Below are 14,161 nucleotides of genomic sequence, written 5' to 3'. Positions count from 1 at the left end.
GCTGGGACTCACCGGCCTCCCTCTAGCTGTCCTGAGGAGGCAGGTAAAATTCTGTCGTCTTTGGCTCTCTCACAGCAATGCAAACCTCACAAGAGGCCTGTGTGCGGTAGCAATGGCAAGACGTACCTGAACCACTGTGAGCTGCACCGCGATGCCTGCCTCACTGGCTCCAAGATCCAGGTGGATTACGATGGCCACTGTAAAGGTAACCTCAGCGATGAGGGCCAGCTACACTCTAAGGGAGGGGGAGTCGGAAGCCAAGCATGATGACAAAGCAAGGCAGAGGACCCACCAGCCAGGACCGTGTCCCACAGTTGCTGAGCAGGGTAAATAAGGCAAGCCTGGGAACGACAGCCCTTCAGGTTCAACCAAGAGTCCAGACCACCAGGGAAGTTTGTGGTGATGAAGTAGGCCTGAAGTCAAGCCGTGAAATCGCATCTGGTGACAGTAACCAGAATCAGGCACAGGCCAGTAATTGCCAGACAAGTCCGTAGTGATGCAGTCCACAGCAGGTCTGAGGTGAAGGTGGGAAGACAGCCACCAGGTCAGGGTCCGTGGCAGGTACAGGAGTGGTTGCAACAAAGCTGGAGAGAGGCATGCCTACAGCATAATCCCAGGCAAGGGCGAGGGGCTGAGACATCAGATGAAATGGAGGCCCTGGGCTCATGGGTAGAGTGTGTGGATGGAGGCCCTACGCGAGGTTGGCGGGGCTATTAAGGCCCTCATTAGTGCACTCAGAACCCTGACACCTTGTCTGTGGTGGGATCTTGGAGCTATTGTCTCCCTGGATTGCTGGAAGGGGGAGACTCAGGAGAGCCGGGCAACTTCTTGCTCCTGCCTGCCTCTCTCTGAGCTCGTGGATTCAGCCAGGCAGGTGTGTCAGTCGAACAGCTGAGGAAAGGTCAGAGTCTCAGGATAAACCCTCAAAGCCCATGCTACCATCCATCATGAGGGACATCCAGAACTTTAGGAGCAAGGATTTTGCCTCAATGGTGGGGCTGTTTAACTCACCCCCACACCAGCAGCACAGTAAAAAAGTGTTTCCTTATGTTCAGATGAAATTAACTGTGTGTTTAAATTAAGTGCCTGCTGCCTCTTAACCTGTCACTGGACACCATGGAGAAGAGTCTGGCTCAGTCTTCTTCATTCCCTCCCATCAAATTTATAAATATTGATGAGATTTCCCCTGAGCCTTCTCTTCTGCAGGCCAAAGAGTCCCCAGCCTCCCCTCAGGGTGACAGATGTTCCAGTCCCTTAATCATATACGTGGCCCTCGTGTTTGCAGAGACTCCCAGGTTCCTCTGCTCTTGCCCAAGTGGCATCCAGGGTGGGAAGAGGTTTGTATTGCTTCGTGATGTATCAGAAATGTCCTCTTCTGTCTTTCATTAACAGAGAAGAAGTCTGAGAATCCAGCTGCAAGCCCAGGTGAGAAGCCATCTACTTGCATGGCTGGAGCCTTCGTATGCATTTGGGAAGAGAAATGGGGAGGAGGGTCTGCTGGGGGAGTTGCACAACTCTGTGTAAAAGTCACACCTCCGCACTGGCTGTAGTAGAGTCTGAGTTGATAAATCAGCTGAAATACGGTTGCCAAGCTCTTTACTCCTGGGTAACCTTTCAGACCATGTACATCTCCTGGGCTCTTCATGGTGCTGGGATGTCTCAGGGACTCTGAGCATGTACAGGGTGCGGTGAAGCCCGGTTTGCCCTTTGGGACGCAAGCTGTGTTCATTCACACAGACTGAGGGAAGAGACACTCTTTTGCATAGTTCATTGGGGATCTAAGACACACTAACTATGGAGCTCTGTCCCCAACTCCAGGAGCATTCCTTTGAAAGGAGACTTTGCTTCAGGAGTGATTAACCAGCGGGTGCAGGGGCAAAGAGACAGTGCTGTGTAATGATTGGGCATTGTCTGAGGAGTCAGGAGGTGTAGCTGAACCACCTCTACCATCAGCCAACAAATCTCTTTGATTTCCTGTGCCTGGTTTCTCCCCTTATGCACTGCCTTGTGTACTTAGACTGTGGATTTTGGGGCCATGGCCTGTGCTTCATCAGGGGACCCTTTTCCCATCCATGGCCTCTTAACTGGTAGAGCCGCATAACTGTCAACTTCATCTTCCTAGGACAGTTGAGAGCAAACCCTCGTACAGGCTTAAGGGAAAGGACCATGGCAGGGCATTGCCACCACCTCAGAGCAGTTTCAAGGAATTTCAACAGTAAACACGCAAAATCCCCACACGTTTTTCTTTCATCTGTCCATCTGGTTGTGACTGTAGTTACTGGATTCAGAAGGAGATCCTCAGTGTGTGTAAGTGACACAGATGATTCCCCTTCTGGCTCCATTGACCTCGGGGTGGGTGTGACAACTCACAGGAGCCAGAAGATCTAGGCTTTCAGTTTTCCTTCTAGACACATAGTTTGGTATTAGGACACAAGTTGATATCCACCTAGAGAAACCTATGACTGTGGAGAGCACTGTGAACAAGCCCACCTTGACCCCTTCTCATTTCCAGTCAGAGGGGGCAAGTCAGGTCTTTGAAGAAACAAAATCTCCTGAGGCAGTAGTCTCTAAAATTCAAGTCCTGGGGACAGCAGCTTGCTCAGTCTAGTCTTTGCCCTTGCAGAGGATGGAGGTTTTGGTACTTGAGGGTTAACAACTGTGTGCCTGTCAGCATCGGGAAGCCTGGGGACACTATCCAGGGACTGGCCAGTCAGTCGCCTTCCTCAGTCTGGAGACTCTTCACACCCAGATGAGTCAGCCCTGAGTTGCTATTCCACGAGTTTTGAGGACAGGAAGGCAGAAGGGGTTTGGCAGGAGTGTCATTTTTTCTGGCCGGAGTGTCATTTTCTGGCCTTGCCACATGGTGTCACCCACAGCCCTTCTGCCTGCCGTTCAGCATATGGCATCTGCTTTGATCTGGCCATGACTGAGGGGCCGCACCCTGCCATCAGAGCTGGCTCCCTGGTTTTTATTTCCAGTCGCCCGTCTGTGGTCCACCTGCCAACTGCCTTCCTCTCATCCTTGCTTTTTCTTCTGCTGCACCTTCTCTCGCGACAGTTGTCTGCTACCAGTCAGACAGGGATGAGCTTCGTCGCCGCGTCATCCAGTGGCTGGAAGCTGAGATTATCCCAGATGGCTGGTTTTCCAAGGGCAGCAACTACAGCGAAGTCCTGGACAAGTATTTCAAGGCAAGTAGAGCATCGCCTGCCTCAGAGACCAGAGAACATTTCTTGCAAAGCAGCTGCCGTGTCCCCACCCAAGAGGCTCCAGTGTGTGATGGGCCTGTCAAGCTGGGGGGGCCAGAGAGGTCTGGTATGTCCTAGAGCGTGATGTGTTACGGCTGCCTGCAGCAGCTGCTGACGGAGCCACTGACGTGGCGACAGGACAGCCCAGACCTGGAGCATCCCTGGGGAAAAGGCAGAGGGCAGGCCAGGTGTGCCTGGGGCAGGGGAGAGAAGAACTGATCTCAGGGGACAAAAGATAGGGGAGAAAAGATGGGTGAAAGTGCTAGAAATGCAGGTAGAAGGAGCGGGAATCCAGGGCAGAGGCTGCTGATCCTTTGTTCCAGACAGTCCCAAGGCCACGTTGAGGTGGGGATAGGGAACACCTGGGGACTTCAAGCAGAATATTTGCTTGCAAGGAGTATGGCCCAATTGTGGCCAAGAGCTTGCAGTTCCCCAGTGCTGTGCAGAGAGAGAGGAGCCACCGGTGAGCCTCAGGACCTCTTCCCTCCTGCCTGTCAGTCTGTCCCTCAGCCCATCCCCACCCCCTTTTGCAACCAGCACATCACACACTTCTCCCATGCTCCTGCCACATGCACTGCTGCGTCCCTCCCCCTCATGCCCAGCTCCTGATAAAGACTTCAAAGCTTTCAGGATGGAGCTGGAGGAGCAGGTGGGGAAAGGGGGAGAGTGTTTAAATCATAAGATGTTGACAGCCAGAGATTAATGGTGCCTGACAGGACTTAGCGCTGCAAGCAAATTTGCCATGGCAATGGCACCCCCTGGTGAGACAGAGGAGCTGGTCCCTGTGCTCCAGAGAGCACCTTCGCCTTTGTAGCCATTAATGCTGCTCTGTCTGTGGAAACCCACTCGTGGCCCACTGCCTCGGGCACCCCCGCCAGGGCCTGCCAGCACCTGAAAGCTGCAGCATCCTGCAGAGCAGAGCTGCTCAGTTCCTCCCCGCCCCCTGCAAACATGCTGTCCCCAGCTGCCTTCACAGAGAGCCACCCCAGGCTCTGGGCTTTCTCAGTCGCCGTGGCACAGCCCGGTCACCCCTGCCAGTCCCGTGTCTGTTGGGATGCTGGTGAAATGCGTGGCCACAGCTCAGAAACAGCCAACCTCATACTCTCTTTACTGTCCCCCTTTTTTCTGGAGCTCTCATCCCAGGCACAAGTGAGTGAAAGTTTCCATGACAAAGCCATGCCTTTTCTCAGACCAAAGTGGGACTTTCCTTCTCTGTCAGGTGGTAATCCACCATGTGAACAACCCTTAAAGCTTTGAAATATTTTTAAAGCGGATTCAGAGCTTGGAGCAACTTGAGAAAAGTCCAAGCCAATCAAGGTCAATGAGTTCAAACACACACAGATTTGTTTCACTACTGAGGGTCGGAAGAATTCTGCTATGTCCAGCACCGAGGCTCCACATGCCCACCCTGCAAATAGCCGGATTCCTGCCCTGCAGGTAATAAGCACTGGAGAGAAAGATTATATGAAACTTTTCCCTTCTCTCCTTGATGGGGAGGTTTGTAGATGTGTCATGAAGCTGTTTCCCTCCTGGAAGCCTGACCTCGGTTGATCACTGGGATGTGGGTTGCCCACCAGACAGGCCGTGGCCTTGAAGGACGTTACTTCAGGAGGAGTGAGGCCAGCAATGGGAAACTGCTCTGTTTTGGAGGGTCTCTGGGGAAACACATAAATGCAGACCATAGCATTGAAAGGCAAGAAAACTAGCTTAAGTGAGTCTGGGTCTTTATAGGGACTGCAGCCACCCTCACAATAAATAGCGGGATGAGAGGCCTCAGAGTCTAGAAGTTGAAACATGTTAGTGGAGTAGTTATGCACAGGCTACAGCATGCAGAGTAATTTTCCTGGCCTTACAGGTTTCTTCTGAACCACATAGAGGTAACAACAGGCAGTGTCTCTTCCACCATCCGTGGGAGCACTGCACAGGTAGACACAGCGTCCTGCCCCAAGTCACACCACAGAAATTAGCTGGCAGCAGTCTGTGTGCAGAATTCATTTTCCCCTCACTGCAATGCAGCTGTCTCTGAGGGGGCCCAGCAGTTCCTGCTGAACTGTGCCCAGTGCTGTGATATGACATCTACAAACAGGAAGGCAAAATGCAATTACTTCTTTGGGAGTACAGCCAGGATTTCGGGGCTAAAAATCCTGCTCTTCAGTGCCAGGAGTCCTGTCAAGACCTTAGGAAGTTGGTGGCAGGGCATTGTGCTGTTGCATTAAATTGTTCCTTCTTTGAGATCAGCAGAAAATTGCTTCCTGGGATTTTTCCCTTTTGTCACTGTCACAGTCCAGGCACAGCTTTGGATTTACACATACTGGAAAGCTGACGCCTCCTTGAATGCAACTGGTCTGCTTTAAGGCAGGAGGTATATAAGAAGGCTAGGAGCTGGCTGGAACAAATAGAAGAAATGGGGTTAGAGCCATAAATCGAGCAGCAGGAGGTGAATGAGAGGCAGCATAACTTACCAGTGAGAACAAGGCTAGGATCTTGCCTCCCGGTTTTGACACTAGTATGTATATGTTGCTGCTTTGAGCCGCTATTCTTTGTGCAAAACGGATGATGCAACCTTTTTCACTAAGATTTCAAAACCGCTAAGTATGTAGGGAAGAGGGAGAAGGAAGGGGCACCCTGAAGTGATAAATCAGACCCTTTCACATCTTCGCATCTTTCCCTGCAGAGCTTTGATGATGGTGATTCTCGCTTGGACTCCACTGAATTCCTGAAGTTTGTGGAGCAGAATGAGACTGCTGTCAACATCACCACCTACATGGACCAGGAGACCAACAAGCTGCTCAGGTGGGCAGTGGGCAGGATGTCAGAAGGAGGGCCAGGGGGCCAGATGTGGTAGAAGGGGACATGAAAATCCACTCACGGAAAATATCAGTTAGGGCTTGCACTGACAAAGATAGCTGTGTATGAAGTGGCTTCTCACTTAATTGGGTGTGAATACCACCAAAAGGAGCAGTCCCACCCTTACCTTTCATGGCAGGTGGGTATTCCAGCCCTCTGTTGCCTTAAATCGAGTAGGTGTGCAGCCAGAAGGTGAGCTGGGTGACAGAAAATTTGTCTTCTTTTTTATTTCCTAATAAATTAGATTTCCAGTAGACCTTACTCATCTTTTGCCTGATAGCCAGATCCAGTGCAAGGAAGATGGTGGGAAAACATGGCTCATGGGCAGCCTGCAGTTAGAGGTGGTGCAAGCATTGCATGAAAACACGGTTCGAGAGGTTTTTCTCTGTGTGTGCCACTGTGTGAGACAATGAGAAGAAGCTGCTTGTGGTTAGGCTGTGCTTGCATCTCTACTTGTGTGACAGCATGTCGATGTCAACAGGGTCCTATTCCTGCTGTTCTGAATATTCCCCAACTTCCCAGCCCTTGCCAGACAGGGAGTATTTTGTGACTCTTCTCCTTTTGTCTGTATCCAGTGAGTCTTCCTGACAAAAGCTACTTCTGTCAGGCATCACAGAGCCTTCCTGGTTACTACTGGTTTTACTCATCTGTACTCTGAAGCCAGCAGAGCTGGGACCAGCCTAGTTTAGCCCTGTGCAGAACATGCCTCTGTGTTTCCTTTCAGGGGACTCTGCGTAGATGCCCTCATCGAGCTGTCAGATGAAAATGCTGACTGGAAGCTCAGCTTCAATGAATTCCTCAAGTGCCTCAGCCCATCCTTCAACCCACCAGAGAAAAGTAGGAACTCCTCACTTGTACTGGGGAACCCGAGGGGTCCTGGGAAGGGAGGAAAGGAGAGAGTCCAGCTTTGGGCCAGACATTGAACGCTGTAACTCCGGTCCCAGAGATAATGTTGATATACGCCTACCTCCCATCCCACAGCACCCCTTGTCCCTGCGTTGTCAGAAGTACTGCTTTTTCTGTCCCACAGCTCTTGTGATGAAAAAGTTTTGGATGTTAGAAGCATGGGTGTAGGTCAAATGGATATGGTATGCTTGGAAGGTCAAGGCGTGTATTTAACAGTGTGGAGATAAATCATGTGAGGAGTTCACGTCTGGGTAACTTAGGAAAGTCAGACCAGACTAAAGTCCTGCTATGCTCTGCCTTTCTCACAGAGAGCCTCCCTGATGAACATCCCAAAGTTCACTATCCTTCCAAGTCCTGCTTAGTGCTACAATTCACGTGGAAGCAGCTTTAGTGTTCTGCTGACCAGGCGTGCCTAGCCATTCGTCTCGTCGTCTCCTCAGGGGGTGCCGGTCCAAAGGTGCCAGATTTATATCCCAGTCTGGTAGCATCGAGGAGCAGACAGAGGCTATGCTTCTTAGGGAATATTAAGTTGAACTCTCTGTTGCCTGTTTCAGTGGAAAGCAAGGGATGTTGCACCTCACCTGGAAAACACGATCAGCTGGTTTTCACTTAACACCGTACGGGCCCTTGAGTGCCTTGAGGGCCTTGACTTAAACATATAATAGAGCTGTGAGAAGAAATGTGAGCTGCAATGAGAAACATTTTCTTTTTCCTTTCTTTCTCAGGGCAACAGCAAGTACACAAATTATTTCCCCAACTTCTCCCCACGTGGAACAGGAATCGTTTCACAGTAACCAAAACTTTCACTTCGGGGGTTCTCTTCTATCTGTATAGCAGATAGGAAGTTCAGACAAATCCAATATTGAGATTTCATTTGGAATTGAGAAGTTGAAATGTGTTCTTTTGCGGGAGAAAAATGAAGTGTTTGACTTTCCCAAATTATTTTTTGGCTAATTTCACACACCAAATTCAGCATGAGTGTTTTAGTCATTATGAAACTTTTGGTGGTTAGGGGAAGGAAGGCCTCCTCCAAAACTGTGTACCTCCTCTCTCTCAAGGCATCTGCAAAGTATGTTGTCTTTAGCCTGCTCGCTGTCTCACAACCACTGCCCTTGGTTTGTGTCTCTCTAGAGTGTGCCCTGGAAGATGAAACCTATGAGGACGGAGCAGAGACCCAGGTGGAGTGTAACCGCTGCGTCTGCGCCTGCGGGAACTGGGTGTGCACTGCAATGACATGCGAGGGTCTGTATGCTCTCCAGATAATTACTCTATTTGCTTTTGTACAAAAGAGATTTTTGCTTTCTATCTTTCCGAGGGCACCAGCTATCCACATTTCTTCTGCCCAGCTTTTCCTCAGCTTCTCTGTGGTTGGATTCTGCATCACCCTCCCGTGCTCCGTGTTGACCAAATGCAAGCTGGTTCTGTTCTCTCTAGAGGTCAGAAAGTGTGTGACTGGGTTGTTGGCAATGCTGCTGGGGTTTGGAGTTTGGATTTGGTGTTACAAAAATTCAACACCAAATCTTCCAGACCAGCGCAACTCTTCATCCAGCTGGCTTGAGACACGTACAGACCAAATAGGCCACTGTCCACAACTATATGTGTAGGTGTGAACAAGTCAGCTTTCGTGTATATGTGTCAGCATCCTCACTGTATCTGTGTTTACAGTATCTGTCAAGCAGGAACTAGGGTCCTGTCTTGCCCCAGAGGGGAGATAGGAGACTTCATCCAGTAATGCCAAGAAAGCACTTTAGCTTCTTGCCTTAAAATCTGTAGAAGAAAATAATGGTGATGGAGATGAAGAGAGGTGGTGTTCAAAGGAAGGCAGGGTTGTTAGACTATTTTTTCTTCCTCTGGAAGGCCCTTCTGCAACTTCCAGAGCCATGTTACAATTGTGAGAAGCCATGGTGGGGTAGTGAACAACAGGTCTCTCTTTTGCCTTCTCACAGATGGTCCAGGGCCAGTGGAAAGCCAGCTTTCCCCTGCCCTGGGAAATGTACAGGTCCTTTTCAAGGATACACATTCACCCTCCCAGCACTGCGCTGCATTTTTCTGGCCTCCTTCCCTAGGAACCAGACCTTTGCATGAGCTTTTTTTTCAGTGCTGTGTGGGAGCTGTCAGCAGTACATTAGTTCAGCTCTGTAGCCAGTAGCTTGGGCAGAGTAGGAGAGAGGGGACAGCAACAAGTACGTACAGGGTTTCTTTCATGTTCATCTGGCCTTCTGCAGCAGAGGCTTCAGGATCACCTCAGCTCAGATTTGGCTGTGACAGCAGGAACTCACCTCAGAAGAGATAACCATAATACTAGTAGAGCTGCCAGAGGAGCTGTGGGTAGGTCTCAGAAGTTAAGCAACCAAATGAGACTCCTTTTGTTGCCTCCCCAGAAACAACCATCAGAGTTGCTATGCAACACCCAGTCTTGCTGCCTACTTTGTTCCCTGCATCCATGGCAGAAGTATGCAATGGGACAACAATTCCTTGACTTTCTGCTCATGTCAGAGCAGCAGAGTGGTTAGAGGCTATTGTCAGAGGGATAATGAAACCAAAGATTCGTATCAGATACATCAACAAGTTGCATCTCCACTGAGTGAAATTGCCTCTTCGTTAGGCATCAGTTATTGTACCTGGATAGCACCAACCTTCCATTTATTCCCTAAAAGAGGCAAAGATGTTTGAGTTAATTACAGGTGCTTCTTTTAAGTAGTACGCAGCCTCTTCCTTGTGGTTTCATTATTTATCATGTAGGAGGGAAAGACGGGGACAGACTGGATACCTGGCTTCTGAGGTCCCAGGCAGCCACAAGGCCCATGCTCTTTCTAAGATGCCAACCTGTACCTTCCTCCAGCAAAACCTTCCAAAGCTTGAGGTGTGCCGTGGCCGACCTGCCTCCTTTTGTTCTACATGGTTCAGCCTCTGAAATTTGCGTCCCCTATTTGTGATAACGCTGAGCTCCATTTCTGTTTGCAGGGAAGAACGAGAAGGTGCCTGCTCAGAGACAGCGACCCGATCAAGACTTGACCGAGGAGGAGCTGGCTAGATACGTTCAGGAACTGCAGAAGCATCAGGTTAGCATGAGGCTGGGAAGGTCTGCATGCGCTAAGTCTCTCCTTGCTAGAGGGGTTCGCTCTGCTGATCTCACTTGGAGACTTCTGGTAGAAGTGGGAGCACAGTAGAGGAGGATCTCTGTTGCACGTGGGGACAAATACAGGTGTGAGGCTTTGAGGTATCAGCCAGTGTTGGCACTGCTTGTGGATGGACCAAAGGCTTCAGGGCACTGGCAACTCCCGTGTCAGCACAGAGTTTCACTTTTGTGCTCTCTTTCTCTAGGAGACGGCTGAGAAGACCAAGAGAATGAGCACCAAGGAGATGTAAGGGGCCTCCACACCGGAGGAGCCCAGGAGGATGGGCCCAACCTGCTGCCCTGTCCTCCAGTGCTGATCTCAGTATGCACAAGTGTCTGCTACAGTTGCCCAGTCACAGATATTTACATTGTATAGCGATGGGTTATTTGTTTTGTAATACACAGAGAATGGGGCCGGGAAGGGGGAGCAGAGCCCACCTGTTCAGGGAGCTTCATTGCTGGGGCCTTGGAAGGCTGGGAGGGACTTACAGCAGCCTCTGGGACCCTTTCCCAGAGCAGATATCTGCTCCCTCCGAGAACTAACAGGGATTTCTTGTTCTCCTGGATCTGGGGAAAGGAGGGAGGTCAGTGCCGGGTAGAAAAGGGGGTCTTCAATTGATACAACTGTCAGCACCAGCCTTGGCTGCAGAAATACAGGCCCGGCAGTTTTGTGGCTGAGCACATGTGCTGCAGGGCATCATTAGCCAAGGACCTTGGCCCTGCTTACCCTCCCCTTTGGTTCAAGCTCCTCCAAGCTGGTCAGCCTGGTGTGACACCTGGAAGTCGTGGTGCCATGCTGCTGGCATGAGTCCAGCACATTCCTCCTTGCTTTCCACAGGACTGTCCCCAGCATCTCCTCCAGTACATTGTGGGCTCCAACACAACACGGTTCCTTTTGACCTCATCTCACTCTTACTCTCCCTGCCCCCTCCTTAGAGGTGCTATCATATTTTTTTTTTATCACATTCACATGCTGACTCCCCCTTTTGTTTTGTTTTGTTTTGTTTTGTTTTTTATTACTTTATTTCCTATGGTAGTAATTCAGCTTTTGTATGTTTCGTAGCTCTAGATCTCTCAAGAAAACCCAGCCCGTGGGTTTTTGTTATTGACAGTGCTGTAATGCCCATGCACAGTTTGTATCGCACGGCGCTCAGCCACTGCAAACACCACAAGCAACTTGTGAGCCCTGCACTACAGGGTATTTCTCAACTGGGGATAGCAGTGTCCCTCGTGAGAAGAAGACACAGGGCTGGATGTAATTAGTTTCTCCAGGCACAGATTGACACCACAGCTCTCTAGCTCTTGCTCCCTTAGCTAGCATTGGCCATGTGCTCAAAGTCCATGCTTCTGCCTCTCTCAGTTGCCCAGAGGCAAGTGTCAAGTAATCTAGAGGCAGAGGGAACAGGCAATCGCCTTAGTAGGGTATCTTCAAGGACTTAACTACATATAAAACTCTTTAGTTGGAGTCTGGGTTATAAGTCATCATGCTGGGCTTTCCGTTTTCCTCTGGGGTGAGATAGCAGCATTATTCTTTGATTCCAGGTCTGAGTTTGGAGTCAGGGCTGACAGCCTCACTACTGATGTATTTCACAGTGTCTTTGATCAGACCAGCTTTGACCACCCTCACATCCCTTCACGGGTCATTTCTGTCTGACCTGTTTCTCAGAGCATTGGTCCCAGATATAAATGAAATGCTGTTTTGTTGACAGTCACCTCTGTAACCTCAAGCCCAGCTGGTTTTCTCCTGCGGTCATCAGATGTACTTCATGCACTCGCCCACCTAAACATCCAGTTTCCATGTTCCCCTCATGCCCCTGCTGTGCATCCCACCCAAGCAGTTGCACGTACCCTGAGATGACTGCTTGTGACTTCCATCTTCCTGTTGGTGAGCAAGGTCAGCAGTTGTTGCCAGGTATCTTGCAGTCCCTAGCGCTCACTCAAGCAAAGCTCCACAGGCATCTGCAAAAGAACGTTCTGCTGGAGCGAAGATCTGCAGGACTTTTGTCCCAACCTTCCCCTTTTTGCACAGGGCTTTCCTTGGAGAGGAAGAATGAGCTGGTACCTAGCAAGTGTAGGAAAAGAAGGCGGCTTGGTCCGTCCTGTGGTCTCGCCCATGAGTGAGATTTGTTGAAGGCTGTCTGAGCTGTTTTTCCTGATGTGATCCCAGAGGACTTCCACTGACTTGGGCACAGTGCCGCATTTCCAGTGAGAATCATAGTCTGCCCCACCATGCTTGGAGGTTCTGGCATAATACGTGCAGAAGGGGGCTGATTCTTCTCCCCTAAGGGTCTGGATTTGAGCAGCTGTCACCTGAGAAGGTGAGGGGAATGAGTCCACAGGAGCTGAGGGGAATGTGGGTGATGCTACACTGGGACGGAGTCATTGTGTTCTGGTTGCACTGGATGAAGTGGTTGGTGGAACTAAGAGCACCCGTTAGATGTACCCTCGCTTCTCTCCAACAGTATGAGCAAAACAGCTTCATGTGCTGGATCTGGAATCACAGGAACATTGTTAGTAAATGTTTGGTTTTATTCCAACCCTGCTCTGAAAGGTACAAGGTAGTTCGGGCCTCCTAGCACACTTCCTTCCAGCTTGGATCATTAAAGTGCCTTAGAGAAAACACAACAGTTTGCCTTAAAGGCTTTCCCTGGTTGGAGATAACATCTTATTGTCCAGTCAGGAAAATCTCCAACTGGGAGAAGCAGAGCATATGCAGGAAGGAGAGGCTAATCCACCGCTGAAGGGCTTCTGCCGGCGGCGGCATTATGTGATACGTTCCTCAGTCCTCTTCCCATCTCCCGTGGCGGTGCAGTCTACGAGGAGGGCTGCTGGGGACAGCTGGAGGGGAGTGCTGGCACTTGAGGTTTACAGAGCTTGTGCTTGCACTGAAGGCAGAAGGACGGGCTGCTCTCTCGGGCAAGGCAAGCTGAGCTCTCTAACAAGCCATACAACACATCCTGGGGCGGGGGGGTGGGAGTGCAGTGAACAGGCCTCCACGGGAAGGGCTGCCACCTGTGGAGCCTTTTCCTCCTTGTGCCCTCAAAAGGGAATGCAGCTGGGGGGGGGGGGGGGGGTGACGCCAGTTCTAAGGGCTACGGTACCCAAAGGGGACCGAAACATCTCGCCTCCCCCACCCCGGGGGAAGGGCAACCGTTCGGGGGGCGATGCCCAGACTCTACCCCGCAGCAGGCTGGTGGGTCGCTGCCTTCTGCAGAGTGACTTGGCTGCTGGGGAAGGAAGTGCTGAATTCCAGCCATTGCCCTCTGGGACAATTGCTGTACAGACTGCAAGGGGCAGGGAAGGCTTTTTTTTTTTTTTTTTTTTTTTTTTTTTCTCAAAAAAGCCAAATTTAAGCAACAAAAAAAAGTCCCACTCCTCCCTCTATATTCCCTCCTGTACGTGTGTGAAATTTATCAGTATTCTGTAGGTTTCCTTAGTGCACTTATTTTACTTGATTTTGTAATTTTTTTGAAGCAGGGGGGTTTGGATATTACTGCCAAATAAATGAGACAAAATTTAAAAAACAGCGCGTGTTTTGTTTTATTTCTCACAAGCCACATTCCTCGTTTTCCTCTTCTAAAAAAAAAAAAATCGACTCTTTCTGCACATCCCGTGATGGCATTTATATACAGATCTCAACGTGCTTGACCAGTGTGAGACGTGACTGTCTCTGTTTTATAGCTGGGGGAACTGAGGTGCGGCGGAGAGAAGTGGGAAGTTGCAAACGTGCGGCAAGCCAGCAGCAGAGATGCACGACTCCTGCCTCCGGGCCACGCGCTCCTAATGATGGGATGGTTCCACAGCCCTTTCAGTACCCCCCCGTTTGCCCCTCCAGCACATGTTCCACCTGTGCCGCTGGGAAAGCAAAACCGAGCGGCTCTCCGTGTCTGATGTGACGACGGGATGAACGTGCGTAGGGTCATGCTGCTGGCATCCAGGCAAGCCGTTGCAGAATGGGAGGAATACAGAGGGGCATGGGCAGTGAAGTACAGGGCAACCGCTCTGTCCCGTGTGGCACCGGGGGGCCTCGGCTGGAGCGCCTTCT

At 50.5% G+C, this 14,161-nt stretch overlaps 1 protein-coding gene across 1 annotated transcript in view; it reads left to right on the top strand.

The window, feature by feature from the left end:
• FSTL1 (follistatin like 1) overlaps positions 1–13,640 on the top strand; it is a 55,391-nt gene extending 41,751 nt beyond the window's left edge. The window contains exons 4-11 of the mRNA XM_042788902.1: positions 76–205; positions 1,393–1,425; positions 3,058–3,188; positions 5,920–6,038; positions 6,817–6,929; positions 8,130–8,240; positions 9,963–10,060; positions 10,323–13,640. Coding sequence (XP_042644836.1) covers positions 76–205; positions 1,393–1,425; positions 3,058–3,188; positions 5,920–6,038; positions 6,817–6,929; positions 8,130–8,240; positions 9,963–10,060; positions 10,323–10,367 — 780 coding nt within the window. The 3' untranslated portion in view covers positions 10,368–13,640. The remainder of the gene's footprint in view (positions 1–75; positions 206–1,392; positions 1,426–3,057; positions 3,189–5,919; positions 6,039–6,816; positions 6,930–8,129; positions 8,241–9,962; positions 10,061–10,322) is intronic.
• The last annotated feature ends 521 nt before the right edge of the window (positions 13,641–14,161 follow it).

This window comes from Tyto alba, unplaced genomic scaffold (genome assembly GCF_018691265.1).
Source record: "Tyto alba isolate M040663 unplaced genomic scaffold, T.alba_DEE_v4.0 Super-Scaffold_14, whole genome shotgun sequence".
Lineage (NCBI taxonomy): Eukaryota > Metazoa > Chordata > Aves > Strigiformes > Tytonidae > Tyto > Tyto alba.
Note: the sequence above shows the minus strand (reverse complement) of the source record. Positions and strands in the feature narration are given on the sequence as shown.